This window comes from Bombus flavifrons, chromosome 13 (assembly GCF_040668555.2).
Source record: "Bombus flavifrons isolate JBK064 chromosome 13, iyBomFlav1_principal, whole genome shotgun sequence".
In the NCBI taxonomy this organism is placed as follows: Eukaryota; Metazoa; Arthropoda; class Insecta; order Hymenoptera; family Apidae; genus Bombus; species Bombus flavifrons.
Genome location: NC_138454.1, coordinates 2963474 through 2988835, shown reverse-complemented (window position 1 = coordinate 2988835; position 25362 = coordinate 2963474). Strand labels below are relative to the sequence as shown.

The following is a 25362-nucleotide window of genomic DNA, read 5'->3' as shown; positions in this document are numbered from 1 at the left end:
AACGCTGGCGGTAAAGAGCACTATTATTTTACCATCGCGACAAATCGCACTCTCAAGAGCAGACTGTCTTTAATTGAAGCTTCCGGTGCTCGAGGTCACCATTTCCCTCGCGATTCTTCCCAACGAAGAGTCTCTTCCACGGAGCAAGCTACGAATTCAATTTAGAACGATCGATTGGACGAGTAATTGAGATGCACCGAAAATAATGCGCCGGGAATGAAGATGGGGGATAAACGGAATATTAAGAAGCTTATGAATCGGACCAGAATTGGAGAAATTATTATCTCGAGATACAATTACTTTAAAAACAAGTGGTTCAACAAGACGATTCCAGAGGGTATTACTATTTCTACATTATTCAATTTAGGATAACTCTTTTACACTAAAACCACCGATCCACTATGATGTATATACACTATCGTTCATAATTAATATTTGAACGAAATCAATGATCGATAAACGTTTCTCTTGAATAATTTATATTTAACCAATAATATTCAAAACGGTGTTTATTATTTCAATAAGGATTTGTATGCATAAATAATAGCAAGAAACCCTTGCTTAGCTTTTATAATAGAAGATAAAACAACGTACATCGGAGGGGTACATCGGCTAATTATGAATAATTATGTGCAGTACTATGTATGTTCTGAGTTTTACTATACACGAATAACAAGAGACAACAAAAACAGCTGCATAAATTTTAATAATAGCAAAAGCTACAAGTCTGAAACAATTTGCAGATCATTTTTGGTTGTTAAACCGTAGACAGATATTATTCTTTCATTATGTCGGCATGCTAACGAATACGTACCAGTGAAGAAAGATATACCACAAAATGGTTTCGATAAGAAACTGTTGAAATATCATACGATCAAATATGAGCAATAGATATTCCAGATAAACAGCGAAGACAGAGAGACTAGAGTATTTATCGGACACACCGAATCTATACTATAGAATTCTTGAGATGGCGCGATAGCAGGTTATAAGAAGGTTTCACACGAACACGAAGGCCATTAGTATGTTTGGTACGTGAAGCTCGAAACGAACGTCGAGGCAGCGACCTCGAAAGGCTACAAAGTAAATTCCATCGTAACACGCGATGTGGCCTAATAACTAATTATTCCCGATAACGCTGGATTATCGAGTAATTATGCGTATCGCGATGAAGAAAAAAGAATAAAAAAACGCGAACCCCAGAAGAAGGCAATTTCTTTGTGTGGAGCGGCTCAAAAAGCTACGAGTCGTTCTCAATTACTTCGATTCATATCGTAATGAACCACGAAAGGACCTACGGCTCAAATGCTGTAAATTTCGTTTAACGTTCATTCGTAATTACCATTTTCGAGCGGATCGAAGCTTACGAAGACGTGTTACGAATATTATTTGAATGGAGAAGCCCGTGTAACAGAAAATACCGCAAAGTGGAATTTGCATTAATTTTTTTGTTCTTCTTGCTGAATGTATACTTGCTCACGAATACTCTGTCATTTAAAAAAATCGAATTTTATGTACACTGATAACCATAAGTATCAGGACACATTGATATTTGATATAAATTGGACACTTTTCATTATATTTATTTTCTAGTTATTTTATTGTAAATCTGCTTATTATTAAATATAGCATAATTTATTAGAGTTTTCTAAGAAATGTAAGTAATAGGTGTCCTAATATTTATGCTTGACGGAGTATTGTGTTTCAATGTTTACCGTAGATCGGAATTTTCAAACCATTCCATCACTGCCAGATTTGTATCTAAACCTTGTGAAACAGTATTTCTAAATGTTAGTAAACATCAGACCGTGTATTCATTAAAACGATCAATCATCGAAATTCCTCGATTTATCTAAGGCACAGCGGAACAAACCCGTAATTCGTCACTCCATAATGGCGTTCAATTATCTACGAAAGCAACGAGCCTATTCAACGATATATAAAATAAGAGAAGATAGTGCTGATAAAACGGGTTCAAGCAATGTAGTTTATTAGAGGGGAAGCGAAACAAAGGACAGGTCCATGAATCATAGGGCAAAGTTTAAAAAAGGACGATACTAAAAGGAGAAAGAAAGGACGAAAAACCTGAAATATATTATTGCTTTATCCCATAAGGCTACGCGGTATTTCGACGATGTTAGCCGTAACCGCGAAAAAAAACAAACACGATATCCTGTTTCTATTGTCTCTCGATCCTGGACTACCTCGGAGTACACATCAATTTCGCACGACCCTGCCTAAACCAGCCACGAGGCACCAAAAAGCCCTAAAAAATTCAATGGACAGAAAGAATTTTCAGCTATGTTCACCTAAAAACCTACTCGTTTGACATCTACCACCGTAGATCTCCTCTAGTGCGCAAAATTATCCATAAGGAAGTTAAAACAATCATCTTGGCGAGGCAAGAGTTCGTGCGCTTTAAAGCTTCAGAGGAATATTAACCGCCTAAAGAATTTACAATCAGAGACATTTATGTCGTGCACAGTATGGGTCGTACAAACGGTCGTTACGGTGTTAAAGAAGAATGGATGGAAGTAGAGGGAAAAGGAGAAAAAAAATTGAGATGTTGGAAAGAAGAAAAAATGAAGAGGGGAAAAAAACGCGAGAAAGAAGAACAAAATAAGCTATCGAGTCGCTTTATGCGCGATATTGTGCGCGTATCACAAAAGACGAGCGTGAAAACAAGTTCCAGGGGAGCTGGTGGCATCGCCGAGTTAATAATACGTTTCCGGTGTTTTTCACGGCGAAAGGTATCGCGGTACAGGCGAGCTGTCCGTGCGAAGTTTAAAAAGGAATCGCCGCCCTCAATGGCGGCCCGAGAGCTTTCTTATTTGCCTTCGGCCGCACAGATACGCGGCAGTCGGTGACACGGATTTCCTGCCTGATATATGTGTATCTCTTGCCTCTCGTGCAAAAGCGCGTCCTTCGGTACGACCCGATTTTCCAAAGCCCCGTTGCCGAGACATTCTTGCCAACTGCGACACGATTCGTTCCGGTAACGGCCGTAAAGAAACTGTTCGACGGCCTTTCGCAAGGCAGACGATGGCCATTAAAGACGCTCGCCGCGTGTACCGAACTCTCTTGGCTCAAGATGTGTGATTTGCCCGGCCTGATGGAGCCTGCGCTTGAATACAGGAATTTAAATACCGAGTTTTCGGAGTTCTACTTTGATGCAGAGTGTTGTTCTTTTTCAGATCGTTAAGATTCAGATCGTTGTTTTAGAAGAATGATGGCAACATCATCTTATTTCATTGATGTTTTATATAGTAAATATTCGTTGGCCGTTTGAAATGATAAATAAATAGTAAATAGCAATAGCGAATATTAATTAGTACATTCGATTCAAACTGTAAAACGTGAGGATTATTTCGGAAACTTTAGTAAAGTAGAAGTATTCGAACTCATGTAATTCACTCGCAGAATTGCTACGTGGTGGCATTTTTGTATAGCCCGCGTTATTAGAATTAACCTGTCTTGCTAATTATTGTATATGTTAGATAATCCTATTCGTGACTTGTATTATCTCGAAATACACATACAACGATGTAACTGAATTCGTTGAGATTGGAAAAAATATTTGCTTAAAACTAGCGATACTTGTGTTAGAAATTTAGTTAAGGTGTCGACCAACGTTTTACAAGAAGAAGATCTAAAAGTGAAACTGACTCGATTAAGCAACTTTCCATGTGGACGTGTCTTATCTTCTAGCGACAAAACAGAAACTTTAATCACCTCGCGATTAAACGGAAACTTTAATTACAGAAATAACACAGAGCTCCTTCTTTTCCCTAAATAGCAAGATATTTCGTCTTCTTTTTCTATCATAAATCTAAATCTAATAAACAACAAGGAATCTTAAGCATCCTCGTCCAGAAGCATCCGAACAACCCGCGTCCCTAAATTCTCGAACCCCTCCATGAATCAGCCTGTGTACGCGAGCACATTTATCAGTTCCTCCTTGTCTGTTGCTTCGTGTTTCCATTACAGTTTCACCGTGGAACGAAACGCAGACTTTTCGTCTGGACGTTTGTTTTTCGAAGACAATAACATTCGCTTTCGACGAACGATTAAAATCAGATTTAATCCGCATGATTCCCATCGCCATTGGCGTTTAATACAGGGTAAATGGAGCGTACCAGCCGAACCATTCACCAGCCGAGAAATTATGCGACTCTTTGTTTTCGGTTATACCGGTCCGGTTGCTCGTAATAGATTCACGCTTAAACTGTACATAAGTACGTCCATTTATCGCGGTTTACAGAAGCCTGAGCCCGCCTATACACGCCGGCACCGGCTATTTGTTTCGAGCGGTCATCGCAGACGCGCCGTAAGCCAGTTGGAATTTTCGCGGTTCGTGGCTTTTCGTTCCAACTCGTCGACACCACGACTTTCTACTCTCTGCTCGTGGTAGCGCGGAACTAACGTACGAGTGTAGTTTTGGCTTCGTTTAAAGTAAGGAAATGAAAATTTCGCGCATCGCCAAGTTGCCTCGAGCACGCCACGATAAACATTCGCTGTTTACAAATCAAATTTTACAGTTTTAATGCTTAGTTTCATCTGCAGGCGAGATTATTTATTTGGTTATTTATTCGTGGCATGAGCACAGACACATGTAATTCTTTTTATTTAATAGAGTTAGTTTAATAGAGATGTACTAAATTGTGTTTCGCGATAGTATAGCGCGAAAGAAACTTTGCCAATTTTATATACACGAAACGTTTCTTAATTTTTACCAAACTCTGGTATAAATTCTCGTAGCGAAGAAAGCAGAGAAATTTAAGAAAATTTTGTAAACAGGAAACTTCTGAATTTACCAAGTCTTGGCGTTTTTTTACAAAGTCCTCAAAAGAAATGCGAAACACTTAAGAAATCGTAGAGACCTCGGAAATGTTAATATCGTGGACATTTCAACATTAAAACGAACGATATTTTCAAAATTCCTAAGAAGATGAAAAGGTACGTATTTAACCTCAAAATCAAACAACTTGGAAACATGCGGTTTCTCGAGTTCTTTTGTAATCTCCGTACGCATTTTCCATACCTTTACACATTCAAATTACCCGCAAAAGTGCAAACATCACCAAACTACCCACAACACAATACAAGAAGAGAAAGGGAGGAAACTGTTTCAATTCTACAAGTTTCAGTCCTGTAAGTTCAAATCGGATAAAATTTTCAATTGGCCCGCTATTTTGTTGCGTCTCGTCAAATCGAAGAAGGTTCCAGCTGGATATGCGGGTCGGGGAAGCTCCAGAAATTCGCACGAAAATGGAATAAGAACGATTATAAGACGAGGAGAACCGTCCCGTTTTCTCCGCTGAATTTCATTATGCCGGGCGAAATTGGATCCCGCCGATCAATTACCCGGCTCGAGAGAGACGTTCTCGCGAGTTTCCAGCCACTCCGGGATCGGAATGGTTCTCATGGCCGATTAACGTTCGTCGAAAATCTTGCCGGCTGCAGCCGCGTTCCGCTTCCACTCCCTTAGCTTTCCCTATACAGAAGCGCCTCACGTTCGCCCTAGACGTACGCTGCAACGTACGACTAGGCACGATGTTTCGTCACGTCCCTCCTTTCGAAACGCTCGGTTAGAATGCTTCGAGAGTCTGTAAGCGAAGGAAAGAATTCCAACAGTTTGCATAGAAGGTTAGATGGAGAATAACGAGACGTGCTTTGGAAAACGACGGCTGTACTTGATCAAAGTTGGATCAGATGGGCTACTTGGTAGCAATAGAGGTGTATGAATTGAATCTTTTGGTGAGTATACAGTGACTCGTGAAAGTATTCAAACAGTTACCATAGACAAATTTTCGGGAAACATTTTACAATTTCATTAAAAGAGCGAGGAGACAGAATCGTGCTGAGTATATCAGAAACATGTGAAAACAATGTGGAAATGTAATGCCAATGCAATTTCAAATTGTTTCGTGTAATACACGTAATATGCACGAACGTTTGGAAGAAGTTTAGGTAACTCTTCCATCTTGGATTCTTTCGTAAAAGGTTCTGTTGTGGAAGTATAACACAGAAGAACAATAGAATAACTTACACCGGAAAGGAAGGACGATGTTAATTTGAAGATGGTCAAAGATCATGAATGAGCCTATGAACTTCAGTGGATCATAAATTCGTATCCTGATATTTCGACTTCTCATAAAATATTTCTCACCTTTTTACGTTATTGTACAGACAAGAAAGAATATGTCACATAGTTGTCTTATATTTGTCGACATACGCTGTTTTGTATCCTCAACTTCGCGATAAGAAATACAATAAACCACTTCCCTCAGTTCTGAAGGAATGTGTGGAAGTACGTATATCTTCGACAATTTTTGTCGTATGATATTTTACGTATAAAGGAACGTGCTATCTCTAGGAAAAGAGTGGCAAAAAGCAGGAAAAATCCAGAGAAGATGGGAACGTAGACACCGTGATGTAACGCCACCGCGATTCCGCCCATCGGTGGCTCTTTATTCACAGAGTTTGGTTTTCATTCGCTTTGCAATTCAATCCGTCGAATCTCGCGGGATATTCTCTGTCTGTCTCTGCGTCCCTTTCAACGTTCTCAATCGTCGTTCCAACGGCGGCAAGGTTACAGCCCCCGATATTCGGGAACCTAACACCGTTCAGCTTATGCCAGCAGCCAGAGGCATCGAATTAATGATTCCCTGCAACACTCCGTTCAGCTCTGAGACACACATATAGCATCCGAGAGTATGGTAATTTGGTATCTCCCGCGATATATTCAGTCTCGAAATGACAACAAGACAATTACCTTGCGGTTTCATCTGGAATGTAAACCAGCCTCCGGAGAAACCGGAGAGAAAGTTTTATATCGTTTTTGTAAATGTAGAATACTTTTTTAAAATTGAAATCGTGAAAGAATTTGATTAATATTTTTAAGAATCGAATATTTTTAAGGTCACAGTAGGTTTAACTTAAACTATCTTTCTTCTTGAATCTTGGAATTTCTTTCTTGTCCCTGATTTGAATAGTTAAATTTTATGAAATATCTATTATTTTAATACAATTTTTGTATCTCAACAAACCAGTATGTAAATTGCTTTATTTATGTTTTTTAATAATTCTGTTTCATATAACTTTTTACATTTAAGTTAATATGGATCAATTCGTGTGAATCGTAAGTGAAGTTAAAGAATATATAACAATGAAAATAAATATCGCTTAACACGTTCGAGACCAATGATACAGCATATATACCATGAAGTATCTCGTCGCAATGACCGACAACGACACCTGCATGTCATCAGTAATTTCAATTAATTCTCAGACAACAGTCAGAAACGTCATAATATATGTAGTATCGATCCATAAGTTACTACATATAGGTATTAATTATTTTTGCAGTGATTGTAGATATAATCTAGATTTATATTTGGAAGAGTGTTTCAAGAACCATAAGTATTACTTATGATTTATATTACTTTAACAAATTTTTTTCATTTAACTATACGTATAAATCTTCATATTTTAGTAAAATTTTTATATTTTGTATGTATGTGTGTCTGTTTTGCCTTACAAGTATAAATAATGTTTATACTTTTGATTCATACTTTTGATACATACATGTTATCTCATGTTTCTCATTCTTGAAATAAGTATCATTACATTACATATACACTATATTTCATGACATATTTTTCAATAAAAATGATCTAAAATGTGTTTTTTCTTTATTTCTACATTAATCAGTTTCACTTATTTTTTATTATAAACTTGTAAAAGTTTTCCGTTATTCGGAAGAGTTTTGTTCAAAGTCTCCGGTCTCGAACGTGAAAACTTATTTCAGTATATATAACAGAAAGAACCATATGTACCAACTTTCATTTCATAAAAATGTAGGAAAATATTGCACACCATTGTTCCGGAACAAGGTCACAAATAAAAACATGCCATAAGCCAAAAATTCAATGCTGATGAAAGTATAATGAGAAGTACACCAATGAAATTCCAAGAACAGACTCTTCTTTCTCTCACTTTCCATCCGCCTTAGCTTAACATCTTACTCAAGACTTACGACGCAGCAATTCTCGAAAGTGTTCCACCCCAGTCTCTTTCCAAGAACTGATGCAGAATATCCACGGTCGCATTAAGTATTCTTTTACGTACAAATTCTGCATACAGAAACGCCGTGCCATTTTATCCATGACGTTTACGTTATCCTCTGGTATTTCGACCAGAGCTAACGTTCGAGGTACGTGAAATCGATACCTATTCGTACAAAAACAGTTTGCATCCTAAATTCTGTTTAAACAAAAGCTTGTAATCATTACGCTTCTGATTCACAGAATCTACAAAAGCAAAAACACGTCAGCTTAGAATACTGTTTGGTAAAAAAAAGTCTATTATAATGAAATAAATGGTACATTCATATCTACGACTAAACGCTAACTATATTAATACAAATTCGTATTTTTATAAATATAACTAAAAGGGTGTAAAAAATCTAGGTAAATTCTTTGTCCTACTACGTATTATAGAAAGTACTATTTTTGATATTGTATACATTTTCGCACTTTTGAATTTCCTATGAATACATAAAAGAATCTGCAGTCTACCTAATAACGTTAATTCTGAATTAATTTTAGAATTAATAAAATATTTATATAATCAAGAAATTGGTTCCAGACCCTCCATTGCGAGTGTCAGAATAATGAAATGCACGAAATAACGTCGGCTTTGTTCGCGATCCGCCACGATGTAATCCTTAAAACGCGTGTTCTTGGTCATCAACCGAGTTCTCTCGAATACAGAGGCTGCAAACGGTTGAATAGACAGGCTGGTTGGAGGTTGGCCTAAATTCTCCACGACGAAAACGCCAGCTATGGGCCGTGCTGGCTAGAAACCGTGCGGACGAAAGAGTGTTTGGCCCCGGGCGACAGAAGGTCTAGGGATCGGTACTACATCGTCCAAGGGAAGAAACCGCTCCCTATACAGACGTCTACACGTGCATGCATGGGACAGGAGAACGAAAATACCTGGCGAGCCTCGAGCTACGGAACATCTATCGACGGCCCTTTTCACCTTCGCAAATTTCCCTGCCAGAGCAGAAACCCGACCGATGACTAAGATCCTTCAATGAAAGAAACTGCCACTGTGTGGTTTAAACAAAATCACTTGTATCTCTCCCGTTTACTTTGTGCTTTCGTTTCTCTGTGTATTGTGTGCGTGTCTTCGCACGAGAGAAATGCGAATATGGTAATATCGTGTACACAGGCGACGGGTCACGAAGTTTTGTTCGATGCTTCGTTGCTCTTGACGAAATGTTCACATACGGTTGAATATTTATCATAGAAAATGCACAGTAGGAATGCATGTAGTTTTATGCACGTAAGATGTGTGTGTTATATAAAAAATTTTGAAATTTTATTGCGGCTGATAAGACACACGTCTGAAAATGTATGCTGCAGGTACAAGTAGCTTATTGGAAATATATATTTAATACAAAATTAGTATAAAGCAATCATTGTTCGGGATTTGGAGTGGCCGCCTGGTAATTACCACGACGATTTATGTGAACCAGATGCGCTCCTCGGGCAGGACGACCGTCAAGGGTCTACGCTACCCTAGTGCGGACCCATCGTAAACAGTGGGCCTATTGCACAGTCAAGGTACTTTAGGACCCCACGGAGAAAACCCATAAGGCACGAAACTTCTTTATTTTATGCTACATCTCAGTAAGACCAGACACGCGGGTTTCCCCAAGTGTAAGGTCACCCGCGCGCGAACCTTCATGAAGGCAGCCAGCCCATCCTCAAACATACGTCTTTACCCAATGATGAGTTAGGAACAGACTTGAGACACACCCACCACGAACCTTCCTCTACGACAGCAACATCACCAAGAGTCACTCTTGTACCAGTATTCTAAGAGTCAACATATAACAATATTCAGTCAGTGACCATTATATTTAACAGGATAGCCAGTGAACTAAAGACAGTTGTATTCAGAGTATTGAGTGGAATAAATAAGGTGAACTAAACCTCGCTCTTTACATTTATTATAATCCTCCATCTTGGACACTAATAACGTTTAAGGCTCGCGATACCAACCGATCAGTTGTGCCTGACTGGTCGCTAGTTAGTTGAGTGTCGCAACAATCATCTCAAATATATAATAAGTGTCACAAATGGTTCTACTAAATATTAAGGCTTATTAATATAATGGACTGTCGTCCAAGTGTATATATTCCTGCAGTAAATAACTTCACGAATATCTTACGAGCCATTATATGTACATTGAAGCATTGAAACGAGGTTGCTTTTCTTTGGCATAAAACAGTTGCGTTAGCGTGATGGAATAAATAATCGATGGAAAAAAAGCGACAAAAGAAGTAACGAAAATTAAAAAAATATCGTCTCATCCTGTAACGTCGCAGTTGTCTTATCTATTCTTGTTACGTGTACTTAAGCTTACGTATACACCGATGTATTATCGAACGAGCCTCCAGCAAGAAGCTTGGGTTTCTGCAGGGAAACTGTAGGAAAAACTGGAGCACAGTTTGATCCCTCGTGACGTAGTACGCGATGTCTTTGCCCGTGACGAAGAAAATCCGCTTCCGCGGTTTCACGAATCTCCGAAATGCGGTTGACCTTTTTTTCATGAATCCTCTGATAATGTTTGCGTAATGTACGTGATAAATCCCGTTCGCTCGATCATGGATTAACCAACGAGCTGGTCGCCCAGTGAAAACGACACGCTTGTTTGTTCAACGTTCTATCCACCCCGCGATCGATAATCGCTTCTTTGCCAATCAAAAATTGCGATACCATCGTAGAAAGAAGGGATCGTGGATAAATATTGAAGGACACAATATTGTGCTATCCAAAAAATTATTTCGAGATCATCCTGAGATTGTAAGATTAAAAATATTGGTTATACTTCTGTGGTATCTCTCTATCTTGTATTAAGAAAGAAGAACGACAAATAGGCAAAGATCCAGAATAAGATATACGATGATCTGAAGCTCTCAACACGTTTGTACACCTGATTTAGGACTCTGACCCAACATCTATCGGAGGCATATGCCCTTGATGATTCTGATGTGCCAACAGGTGCCTATACACGTAGCAAGCTCGTCCATCAACTATCGTGAATACTTTCTGATCCCCTATTCGAACACGACTTTTGCTTCTTTTTATAGATCGTATGCTGATGGACTTATACAGTGAAAAACTCGATCGAACTTTTAACAAGAAGGGGTCCTTTTCAACGGGCCACTTTCCTAGTCGACTCCATTGAAAAATTCTATTCTGGTGCCTCTAAATCGACAGGAACTGACTTCGATGAATAAAGTCAGGATACTTCATCTACGTTCTTACGTAACTCGATCGATTTTTGCAAATTTTATCTTTATTTTTTCGATCTAGACAGCTCAAGTAAAAGGCTCTTTTTAAGTAAGAGAGACATATTTCACCAACATCGTCAATTCTCTTTGAAATAATTTTTCTGGACATGCGAGAATCCTAAGCCTCAAAGCTTACAAATATTTTTCTACCGTAATGTATCCTCGTGAAAACTCTCTAATCTTAATTAAAATATATTCTACAATTAATTTTAATCCTCCATAGGATTATCGTATAGGAACATCGTAATCTCGAAATCTCTCTAATATCCTCTCCATATACGAATTTCGTCTAGCGTTTAGCGAAATAGCGTTTTCATTCTATTGCCTTGAGCTCGGCAACTTCTGCAGCAGTTGTTAGCCTCGACGGCTTTCATCCGATTTCCTCTTGTCTCGAAAAGAACCCCGTTCGCGACTTGACTCGCGACCACCACTTAATCCAAGTGCTCACTCTCGCGATGTCCAACATTCACGAGGCACATTGTAGGCCTCAGGATCGACAGCACTTGTACATCGCTGCTGATTTTCTTTCATCTTTCAGAAGCCATGTCAACGTTCACGATCCCTTATCAATTCTTTTCTTCGTCTAAGACAAAGCGCTCTCCTCGGGGGATTTCGTCGAATCAGAGTTCGTTTCAAGTATAATAAACTTCGACATAATAAATTCACAAATTTTCATTGAAAGTATGCAAGTTATAAATTCCATTTCGCGCAAAATAAAAGAACGTAATATTTAAAGGACAGTAACAAGCGGCACGTGGATGTAAATGAAAAACTGAAGTATCGCAGTTTCGGAATGATGCGAAATGGAACGTGAGGGCTTTTGTTGCGAAACCGTAGTGCACGTACTTAAACAACTACAATACAGCGGAATCTCGTATTTCAAAGAGTATCTACATTTCAACGAGCACGGTCGCGTTAACGCGACGAGCGTGCACGAGCAACCGAAATTGCGGTATTAAATTTATTTTGGGCTCGTAACTCGGACAAACCGCAACGAGAGCACCGAAGCAGTCGCAACAGTGGCTGTAGCATCACTCAGTGACAAAGCGGGAAAGAAGAGAACCGGCTGATTAAATTTAAATGGCTCGCGACACCGGGGGTCAATCGAGATTGTTCGAAAAATAAAATATTACCAAAGAGACGGAAAAACCGCAGAAAAAGAGAATACAGATATAGAGAGGGGGGGGGAAGTAATGTTCCACCGTTCGCAGAGAGACGCGTTCGCTGTAGATCGCGTCAACGGGAGACGTAAATTCCCGTTACGATTAGATCATCGACGCCACGAAATGATCGATCCCCCATTTCGTTTAGGATAATAGAGCTGGTTGAACTGAGTATAACACTGGAGTAACAGGTTACAGTGTACACTTTATTCCAACAACATTATAGACATAGACAGTTATGCTCAGTGCGTATAGATATCAGTTAAATAGATGACTGATCTAAGGGTGGAAAATCAGTCAAGAGATGTTGACTGATCTAAAGATGGAAAATTAGTCAAGAGATGTTGACTGATCTGAGGATGATAAACCAGTAAAGTTCGGTGATGATGCTGTCGCAGAGAAAAACTATTGCTGGGTGTTGGTCGCCCCACCACCGGTCGCTTACGGGTGGAAATGACCGTTGATCATGAGAAAAACCAGACCTTCCCATTTTTTACCGAATGGAGCAATAACCATAAGGAACGTCTTGACTTAAACATGTTTTATAACAATTAAGACTCCTAACGGTAAAATACAAATGCTTAGTTTTATGACAGTTCCTTAGGATTATTGCGATCCGACTAATTATATTTCCACAGCTAGTGGCCGCCTCGACCGAGGGACGGATTCTGAGTTACGTAAAGAGTCACCAGACGTAACAAATAATAACAATTTTTGACACTCGAAAAAATTGCGTCGTGTGAAAGCTGCACTTTGTACCTTCAACACTTGACCGACCTTTTCATAAAATTCACATTCTCGTTTATTTTACTGGAACACAAACGGATTTTTGTGTGTCATCAAATAACAGCCGCACTTCAAACAGGATGAAATGCGTTCGGCTCTTTGTTTCATTAAATTTTATTAAAAGCGATATTACGTGTGTTCTGCGAATGTTTCCATCAATTTTTTGTTTTAATCCTGTCAAATGGATATTAACTAATATGTTATCAAATAGGTATTAAATAATAATAACTGTACTCAATGGCGAGATGGTCTCTATAGTTATAATTTGTATTTCAATAAATTGCTGCTCCTGGAATATTCATCTCCGAATCATCTGGATTTTAGAACCGACGATTATTTTATACTGTGGGCTCTTTATTGTATTCGCTTCTTTAACCGAGCGACAATGTGAAATTATTTATAGCTGAAATTAATATTATTGCGACGATGAAAGTTATTTCGATGTTCTTGATGCTTCTTATCAATGTCTCTGAATTAAGCAGAGATTCAAATCTGGAAGAGATTGAGTGATTTCATTCGTTTCTCCCTGGAGCGTTGGTTCGAGATTACGGAGGAGAATGGATGGCCGTGTCTTGCTAAAGTTGACGGAGTGTCCCTTTTGCCACAATTGGCCTCAATCGCAAAATGCCGCGTTTTTAATCTTCAATCATCGTGTATTTCACAAATTTGTCACGAATACTGAAAGACATTCATTTCAATAAGACCTTAGCTGATGCACCACGCTTGACTACTACAAGCCAAAAGGTAAAATACGTCAGAATAGACACAACTCATTATTTAACTGTTTGGAAAAATTCCTTCTATCTTACTAAGGAGGATTTCGATATAAAGAAATTTTTTGAATCGAAAGAGAATTTATAAATGAAGATTACGCCATCTTTCGAATGAAGTCAGGAAAATTTAATAATTTTACTGTTAGAAATATACGATTGAAGTTTAATTTTCTTAGAAATCAAACGAATAATCTCTACAGAGATCAGTTTCGCTTTTATATGGCTCGTATCTCGATATGCAAGTGGTACGAATCAGTGTCCCGCCAGGCTAGTAGAATGTAACGTTGCCTTGCCAGGCAAGCAAGGGATATTCAACATTTATTTACATTTCTAGTTTGTTCGTTTACATCCAAGGCTCCTTTGTCCACACTTTCCACTTGTTTATCTACATTCTCGTCTTATCTCTTCGTACTTTCGTTCGTTCAATCTTTACGTAAGATCTTTACATAAGATTTCAAACAATTTTTACGGTACAAACATATGAATTCGCAGTTACAACAGAATAGGTATCACGTATATGTTACTGGACTACGGATGCGATTTCATATTTTCATAATTACAAAATACCATAATCGGCGCTTTACTTTAGATGTTTATGTATTGTACTTTATGTATTGTAATATATATATATATATTTTTAATCTCGATAGGTAAGGTCGAAAGAAAAATATTAATATGTTTCTTTAGAGATACGAGGTATAGGGAGATGAATTCATCATATCCAAATTGCAAAAAATGTATGATACGTTTCATCGTTATTTGCTCGAATGGACGAACATTTGTATTTCACGTTTCCATCGTTTTCGAACGAAGAACGAGCGCTTTGGTGACCCTCAAGTGACCATCAGGCGGTGGCTGAGAGAGTTAGCCAAACAAAAAGGAGTTTGGTTAACCGCACGAATGTGACACGACACAGCTGGATCGACCAGCTGATATTTCAAATATTCCATTCTGTCGGCGACAACGGTCAAGGGAGTAGGCTTGCGTCCCTTCTGGGTTGCGGACGTGGCTAATTTACATGACTTGCATTGGGCTAATTCGAGCGACGGTCGATAGCGCCAGCTAAAAGGGTTGAAACGATGTTTACTTTATTATGTAATCACAGGGAAATTCAATATTGACGGAGGCATGCCGGAAGTCGCTTTAGGAACGCCTTATGGCTCTTTTAAACACCGCTGGCTGCTATCTTCGTCTCATTCTTTCGTATGCCAAACGATTCAAGATATTATTTCCTGAATATTATTTATGATGGTGATTTTACGAATGTCCGAAATTAATAATAACTTTTCAATTTTGTATGTTATTAGAATACATCGTTAAGTGAAAAGTTCTTGGACCATTATCATCGAGATTGTCGTCAAACGAATTCTTGAACCGCGATAAATAAAATTATTGACAGAAAATTCTTCGATCGTTATAATCGAAGTTATTATCAGAAGAATCCTTCGATCGCTATGAACAAGATTATCGTCAAGAAAAATTCTTGGATCACGATAAAAAGTTATCGACGAGAAATCTTTAGATCGCTCTAAACAAAATTATTGAGAGAAAATTGCTGTCAGAAAAGTTCTTAAATTATTATTAGTAAGATTATTAGATCGTTGGATTTTTCTTCGTTTACTAAGGATAATAATCGAAATAGCCAATTATCTTTATCCTTATTTAGTCTACTATCTTTGTATTCGTATTTACCATAAAAGGAAAAGATGAAAAGAAACAGTATGCTGTATTGGAACTTATTTCACGACTCTGTGGACGTTCCGACCATGATAAATTAATATCTCCAAGGAAGAGCATCTCGAGGGACTGCATTAAGGAGCTCTGAGAGAGAACTCGTAAGATCTTCATGAGACTTTATCGTTTCGGAAAGGGACAATTCCGAATCCTATAAACGAATGAAGTGAACCTGCGAACACGAAGCTTTTGGTTTCGTATAAGATTCAACTACTTTCGAGTTCGTTTGATAGCTCTTCCTTTCCACGTTATCGTACATCTCTGCTTCTCTAAAAGAACACAATTTTATAAAAATATAAGAATATATATAAGATATAAGAATAAGAAAGATTCGGCAAGTTCGAAATCTCGATGTTTTAACAGAATTCGTGGCGCAAGAAGTTACCAGAAGAGCGTCCTTTACCCGTTACCGATAAAGAGGCGTGTTTTCTGCGTACAGGCGCCGCCTCGCGAGGAGAACTCACTCAAGCACACAATGGCCTCGAAGCCACAAAAGGAAAAGTTGAATACGAAATGTCACTAAACGACCACGATACGGGCCGCTGCGTAAAACGAATTTCCTCGCCTCTGCCGAGGACAACGGCTTCGGCCACAGCAACGACGTTTCAGTGGAACAATAGCTGTTATACGTCTCGATTTCGCCGCTTTGTCAATGTATACATTTCCAGGCGAGAAGATAGAGTATCTGCGCGGAAAGTCGTGGACGGCCTGTTTTTCGCTTTATAACATTTCTCACGAGCTAGTCATCACACGAGTTTGAGGAAAATACGAAACAATTATTGTCAGCATATATAATGTTTCGTTTCGATCATACGTTAAGATCTCTCTTATTATTGGAACATTAAAATTCCTGCTTACTAAAACTAAATTGAAATTGAAACATAAGCATTCGAAGCAATTGTTACATTTACTTTTACCCTAAGGCCAGCTGCAGCAAATAACGAGGCAGCAGAATGACTTTACTTATTGATTTATAAAGATATCTATATATATATATATATGTCGAATTTACATTAGAATTAGGGTTAGGGGCGTGAAACGAGTCTTCGCCTGGACTACACATTGTCGTTATGCAATAGAGAAGACATTGACCAGCGCAAATACGATTATTACAGAATCTGACAAGCAAACGTGGTAATTAGATACTCGCGAAGCTAATGACAATGATCCTAGGTTCAACAACGAATCCGCGGTCAACGGGATAACAGGATGCGCTTTCTTCCAAAGCTCAAATCGTACTCGACTTGCTTGGCTACGATGGAAGTATAACTAAACTAACTCTTTGTTAAAACGTGGAATATCCATCGAGCGTACAGACACTAAATAACTCGCTAATACGACCTCACGAGAGAATGACTTTCCGTCGCGATGATGCTGCAGAGGAAAACTATGATGGGGTGTGTCTAAGGACACGAGATCATCGGATTCGTCGAGGATAACCTTCATTCAGAAAGTAAGGGAAATTGAAGTTGCTGCTAGTTGGTCAATCTCCATATCGATGGTTAGAAAAAGATGCTAGCCGCCCTCGAGGGAAAGTTGCTAGTAGGAGACGCCGTGCGTTGAAAAAATAGGTCTCCCCTATCTTCCCGTAGTTGGGACAAAGACTGTTTGTCTGTTCGAAGGACTTTAGTTAACTAAATCTTAAGATTTATAACAGGCCCTTAGGCTAGCTGAACATGTACTGTGGAGATGCGTTGACATCTAGTGATCATCTTGCCCGAAGAATAGGGTCTGCAAATCTCGAACAAATACAATCGGATTGAATGACGACAATTGCTTAATTACGGCTATGATTAGAATCTAGATTATAATGTTAGGGGATTTTCCAAAAGTTCCAAAGGGAAGGCTTATATATATATGTTGGAGATGAAAGGACAGCGAAGCCTTCCCTTTGGAACTTTTGGAAAATCCCCTAACATTATAATCTAGATTCTAATCATAGCCGTAATTAAGCAATATATATATATATATATATATATATATATATATATATGTATATATATATGTATATATATATGTATATTTCGTATATATATATATATATATATATATACGAAACGAGGCGAAGCGAAGTATATATATATATAGGGTGTTCTACGATGTACTGAAAACACATCCTAAGAAACGTATGTAATCATAGTCTTACTCTATGTGTTACGATGAAAAGTTTCCTTTCGTTAACAAGTGATTCGATCACATCGAGGAACGATCAAAGCGATGGTTCTCGCGCGCAAATCCAAGCGCACAGTATCGTTGTTTCGAACAAACGAAAGACTTGGGTATACGGGTAAAGAGAATTTCGAGGACAAAGAACTTTCTGATTAATTCTGAATAATTTAATAAGCGAAGATCAGGTCTGCGCGACCTGGCACCAATGACATATCGCTTTATAACAAAGGAAATTTATCAACGTCAATTAGTCACGCTGGTGACTATAGATACGCTTCTAGCGTTGCGCATGAGAAAGAAAAGAGGAAAGAAACAGAGAAAGAAAAAGGGAAGAAAAAAAGAAAGAGAAAAAGAGACTGGCAGAAGGATACTTAAATCTCGGCGCGCGGCCGTTATCGTTCAATTATGTGAGGACATAATGGAACGAGGATTAATTACAGATCTTTTTCCCGTCCGTTTCGAGCAGTGTTCGTCGAGTCGTGTTTTTTACCAACGCGTGTGGAATTATATAATTTCACGTCTGTCGTGACGTGAACAGATTTTTTGTCGCGCCACGCCGGGTGAAATTTCCTTTCAAATTCGCTCTGATTACGTGTCGTATGGGAAACAAACCTGTTTTGTATATACAATGGAATTGTTTCAACGATTTACTCTCCTTTATTATGGCGATACGTGTATATGCGAACAAAAGAAAGAGAAATACTTTTCTGAACTTTCACGTTGAAATGAATTACGAGTTATTTTAATTTCACTGACTTTAAAGATGTTAGCGTGCTGTTACACGATTTGTACGTATAATACGTAAAATGTAACAAGAGGAGGTTGATTAAGCTTAAATTGAGTTATTACGTTATCCAACTGTATCTGAACTGGCGTTTCACATTGTATCTAGAGCATAATAAAGCCGCTCAAAGCTGAGAAAAAATAATAAAGGACAACGAGGGGAAAGAAAAATCGATGCTTCGGACTTGATAAAGCAAACGATTATCCGTGTAAAAAAACAACCATAACGCGAGCAGGGAGTCTAGTATAAATATACCAGGAACTTGGAACGAACTATTTGAATCGCGTTACCTATTTTTAAAGCGAAAAATTACCAATTTCTTCGAATACTGTTCGTAGAAGATTAAACGAGAATTAATTATCAGTGATAATCCAAGCGATTATTCAGCTTGTCTAACCACCTGCTATCCTATTCTACTTGTCCGTCCAAGTACACTCCCGCTGTTCGTGTAACCCAAACACAATCCTATTCTACTACCTGTTCACACGCAGTCCTATTCTACTCGGCTGGCCAGCCACCATTTCTACTCCTTCCGTCTGATAAGATACTGTCCCATTCCTCTTCTACGCTCAGCGGAGACACCGTGTTCCGCTCTAGTTTTCCACTCTTTCAGGTGACCCAGTAACCGAAACTTATCTCACTAATCTAAATCATCCCACATAATGACATAATTCCACATCAGCTGAAACAAATTAATCCAAAACTCCGACCTGAACAACTTGTAAATAAATATTTTTCCCAATTGTTCAATATATAGAACACATCCAACTCATCTATCGATTTGAATATTTCCAATTAAAAATTTTCTCTAGCTATTCAATATACGATATAAAAGACAAAACCGATTTATATTTAAGAAACTTATACTCTGCTAATACTAAGACAAATCAGCTGAAAAGTTAAACTTCAATATTTCCAAACAATTTCCCTAATCATATAGCTTACAAAACTATTATCTTGGCCATTCAATTGTTGACTAAAACGAATCAACGCGAACATTCAAACTGAATATTTCCGACCAAACATTTTCCCAATTACTATACTCATAAAGGATGCAAAACCAGCCATTACCTTCTTCTTGCGTGAAATACTCTTCTTACGATACTAATACCGTGCAAACGACCGTACTTGCAGTTCCCCCGCTAGAAGTGAAGATAATCGGGTCGAACCAGCCGTTGTCGGCGGGCAAGAGATACGAGCTGGTATGCACCACTTCCGGCTCCAGGCCACCGGCTACAGTAACCTGGTGGAGAAACGATCAGCGTTTGGTAGAGACCAAGGAAACTGTAAGTAATAGTACCAAGACAAGTAAAACAGTATGGATCGTTCGCGAAGATCGAGTTGGCTATTCCCTGGTCGAGCGTAAATCGAAGTCAAGTCTCTTAAATCAGTGAAATATCTCGCGAATCGAAATATATACTTGTCCAGGGAAACCGTTTGGAAGAAGGAAACGGAGGAAGAGAAAACATGGTTGAAACCTCACGTTGTTCGTGAATTGATATAATCGTCCATAAGTATTTGAGCACTTTCGAATTATTACAAATACATAAGACATACTTCAAACGAATTTAATTTAATTTTGATCTGTGATCTTGTCTCGAGCAAACTTTATGTGATTGGCAAATATTGGTAAATAGCTGATATTGATTGGTATAAATAAAAAAGTAATAATCGAAGGTAGATGAAAATTAATCCTGCAGAGACACCTGAGTCAAGTTTTTGATATATTTTCTTGCTGGGTCTAGAGTACACGATATTTTCTCATCCTTTGGCTATTATATTAAAGACTAATGCTGTCTCGTAATATACAACAAATTTGATACCTTGCTATTCAAAATTGGATTTCATTCAAATAACTCTACCTTACTTGAACTTTCAAGATATAATAAATGTCTTAATCTTTTGATCAAATTGAACCAGATATCGAAATACACATGGACAGCAGTGTATCTGAAGATGATGTACCGTGAATATCGCTTTTCTGCGGGAGAATAGTTACGCGGGAACTTGTGTAGATAGAGGAAGTAGAGAGTCGAACAGAGTAAAACAGGGTGGCGTAAGATTCGATTTAGTATCGTCGAAGCACTCAGCATAACTTGTAATCCCTACTTGGCGTGGCCTCTTAGAACAGCTGTAAAATACGTTGTTCTCCGCGTGCGTGTACTTGGCGCGTGTTCCGTCGTCGTGTACCGGTCCGTTCGCGATAGCGTGCCAGGATATCGTTATCACGAGCTCACGTGTGCCACGGCTTAAACCACGTTAAAAGCGCCATTAGACGACGAATAATTTAAATCGAGAGCAAACCAGCAACGTGATAACGCTGCTGCTACCCTCGCGACTCCATGCTCTCGTTACGGCCGCGTAATTAAGGGAAATCGACTGGGTCATGAGAATCGGGAATACACAACGACCCGACCATTAATTAGCCCCGGACGGAATGTCCTTCGTTGAAAAACAATAGCCAGCCTCGGGGATTTGGACGCGATTTAAGAGACGTTTCGCCTCGTTTCGGATACGAATACTCGATGTCCAGCTCGGTGCACGAGTCACGATTGTCTCTAAGCGATTACCGAATCGAAATTTATCGAGAGTATTCTGGAAATTTCTGTAAGACACGGGAAAGATAGTAAAAGTTTGAAGAAAATAGGAAAACAGTAATCGACAGATTGTTTATAAATTTCTGCTTCGTGCATCTGTAAACGAAATGCGATAACAGAGGTTGGTAGAATATGTATAGTAGTACTTCACTATCTGAATACGAGTTGAGATTTTATCTAACAGTTGTTATCGGGACAGATATATTTCCAAAGAATGTTGAATACAGCGTTTTCTCTTCGTTAGATGCAAATGAGATACGAATACTTCTGAACTAATATTATCAGTGAAATTTTACAACCCTCAAGTACAGCTCGCCAGTATAAATTCTATTGAATAGCAAGAACAAATTAGTTACCAACCCAAATAAAATTTTCCATCTGCCTAACTACTCGACCTAAAATTATAATAAACCTCTAATATATAACTTGCAAATTCGCTGATATTATTAATCGGAAAATTATCGTACAAGAAGCTCATTTCGCAATATGTACTTCAAGAGTTGGTGAGGCGAACGATGGTCAGATAATACGAAGCAACTGTACCTTACGCGTAAAGATTATTGAAAATAGTTCGTTCGTTGGGGTGAAAAATATCGGTGCAGGACGATGTAAAACGTAAGGCGCGTTAGTAGAGAAACAAAACGGCCGGAACGAAAGTTTCCAAACTGCGAGATTACAAGAAGAGGAAGAGGAAGAAGAAAGAGAAGTTGAGGAAGAAAAAGAACGATCTCGTTTCCTCCGATATACTTCTATAGATTATACTTCCTCCTCGCATTTCTTCTTACGTCTCATCCTCTTTTGTTTAACTTTCTTATATACGCAGCAGCGCAAAGTCGCGCGGAATGAAAAGCATCAACTTTAGAACAATATTTTTTTCGTTTCCTTCCTGGCTAGTGTCTTTCCCTCTGCTTTTATTTTATCAGTCTCTCAATCTCCGCGTCCCGAATATTTATATGTTGATCGGATGTAACATCGGGAGAAAAAAGAAAATTTAAATTTATAACTCGAGTGCCTCTCGAAGTCACGAGATTACGACCGAACCGTGAAATCAATATTCTGCTTGCCTAAATACGAGCATGCGATATTAATCGGTAGTTTTCCGAGAAGAAGACGAGTTTTTGCAAAAATGGAGAGTAACTTTAACGCACAGAACACGAGAGGCATTTGGCAAATTCAGAATTTTTCTTTCGAAGATTCATCGAACGATAAGCATTATAATTGTTACAAGTAGCAAACGATAGTGATTTAAAGTTGACACACGAAATTTGCAGAATTGAAATCTTTTAATCCTTATTTAACATTAGAACTACTACACCAATCAAAATAGCTGGTTCTACAATTTTATAAATGTGCCAACACTCATTTAGGGATCATGGTCCCAGATGGATTAATAATACTAAAAATGTACTAATACAAAGCATAGAATTCCTTTTGTAAGAATATAATAAATCAATAAATATAAAAATATTTGGTTATTACGTATTTTTTAAAGACCAGTCTTTTTGACCGGTCTTGATAGAAATAGCTTTGTTTTAACTATTGGTAGTTCTAACGTTATATACAAATTACATATTTTTCCATTAAAAAGATCTTTTTTTATTACTGTTTCACCTTTTACGATGATTTTTAACTTCCCAATTTCATCGAAAGACCATTTGTGATTTCGTGGAAATCACCCTTCCATGCATCAGTGGTTAATGACAATATATCGCTATTGTTATCGTCAGGAACACTAATGGAAAAGTGGCAAATAGGTTCTAAACTTTATTTCGGCGATAAATTACTGATGGTGCTCTTCGTCTCTTATTTCTCTTTGCCTGATCTTCATGGCGACGCTATTATTAAAAGTAATCAACTTCGTCAAAATCTATCGACCCAAGTTAACATCTATCAACGTCAGGATCTTTAACTCGTTAATTATATAATTTCTGAAAAATGATAACGGAAGAGGAAAATTAATAGACATGACGTTAAAGTCAGGAACTTTGATTCGAAAACAAATGGAAGGAATATTCAGAAGTGCAGAGACAGTAAAGTCTTAACAAACACTTGAGAACTTCCAGATGTATATAGCTTCTTCAATAAGTTAGATATAAGATAACAACAAAGCAAGTGCAAGGCGCAACTCAGCTGCTATAACAATATATCTTCAATGTATCTGCATGTCAATTTCAGAGTTCAACGTCGTAAAGTTTACCATAAAACTGAACAGATCCGCGGGAAAATATCTAAGTCAATGGACATTTTAGACTAAGAAAACTCCGCGCTAAGCTATTTCTGCAAGATAATGCACTCAAGATGTTCCTCTCTAAGCCTGTAACAGTAGATTGACAATTACATTGGCGTAGTATTTCAAAGTTTACTACTGAGTAGCCAGGGATGAACGACTACCAATAAGAAGGAATACGGCTACGTTTTGTGATGCATAAAGTCAAGAGAAAAAAAGTTTCATTCAAAATTCCTTCGAGTTTTCATAAAAGCCCATATCCACGAATGCATGTCAACCCTGAAATTATTTAACAGCCAGGAAATTCTACTTCATAACTGAGGCTCTCAAAAACTTTGCTAATCGATTTCACTTTTAAGAAATCTACCAATTTCATCTTCGTAAGTACATCATTAGTGTTTAATGTTTCAAAAAGTAAATAATTTGCTATCACATAAATCTATCAGAAAAATTACAAATAATACTTACAAATAATAATATATTCTAAGATAAGTTTAAAAAAGTCATGTATTTATCATCTATGACTCTCCTCCACTTTGAAATTCGTCAACTACCTTTTAATTATCGTAAAAACAAGAGTGTTACTATTCCAAACGGAGATTCGTCCAAGCAACCTTCTCTTCGTTTCCTACATCTCGAACTCGCTTCAATCCAAACAAAATAACGAACGATAAAATTAAGCCAGACGTAAGAAAGAAAAGACAGAAAGTAGAAATAACAGGAGGAAAACGTAATCGCGCAAAGGGAAGTTATGATAATGCTGTTACAGACCTCGAGCGATGGGAACACGACCACCAGTATCTTATCTTTCATGGCGACCAAAGCAGATGCTGGTAGACAATTGTCGTGCCGGGCTGAACATCCAATCATGGGAGCCGAGTCGATAAAAGACGACTGGGTGCTCGAGATACAGTGTAAGCGTATTAGAGACACATTCCTGCAGAAGCCATAACGCTTGCAAAGCCCGTGTCGATCAGTTACGATTATTCACCGCGGCACCATCGACATATTGACGTTTTCAATTTGCAGACACGCCGGAAACGCGGATACAGCTGGGCACCTCTTTGAATCCTAACGCGATCCGCGAGGGAACTGACGTCTACTTCGACTGTCTGATTCATGCCGAGCCACCCGTTTACAAGGTTGAATGGCGACACTTGGTAAGCAATTTTGTAATTGATTTAATCCAGTTCTTACGTTCGATATCAGTAGTATCTATCTTCTGTCATAAAATTGTGGAAATTTTCATTCCATTCGCGCTTCAAGCAATTTACAATACTCAGAATTGATATTTAGGTGCTGAAACTTATTTTCGGTTTCGATTATTCTAAATTTAGAATTTTTATTTTTAATTACTTCTACGTAAGAAATCTTCCCAGTGACGTATCGTTAGCGAATAATTAAGATTTTGCTCTTCATATTACCGTTTTTAGCATTCGAATTCATCTACGATCGCTTGGGACTCTAAGCCCCAAAAGTTGCAATTTAGTTCAGTGCACTCAGAACTTATAATCTAACTGATACTTTCTCTTATATTCATAACAATTTCGGACGCACGCTCTTCGTGTGTTTGAATGCTTCTTTCATTTTCCGTGATTACGGGAGGAACAGTCTCGGCGTGTCTTTTCAGCTTAAAATTAATTTAAACAAAACCTGTTTTCTGAGGATCAAAAAGTTTCGGAAGTAGCCCGTTCTCGGATTTCACGAAGTTTCACGAAGCTTCGCATGTGAGTCTAAAGAGTATAGAACCACAATGCCGCC

General features: G+C 38.2%; 1 protein-coding gene across 1 annotated transcript in view; it reads left to right on the top strand.

The window, feature by feature from the left end:
* The window catches only part of LOC138185890 (neural cell adhesion molecule 2), a 311634-nt gene that overhangs the window by 272869 nt on the left and 13403 nt on the right, over positions 1-25362 (top strand). The window contains exons 6-8 of the mRNA XM_069125212.1: positions 19912-20063; positions 24371-24515; positions 24631-24761. Of these exons, the coding sequence (XP_068981313.1) occupies positions 19912-20063; positions 24371-24515; positions 24631-24761 (428 nt within the window). The remainder of the gene's footprint in view (positions 1-19911; positions 20064-24370; positions 24516-24630; positions 24762-25362) is intronic.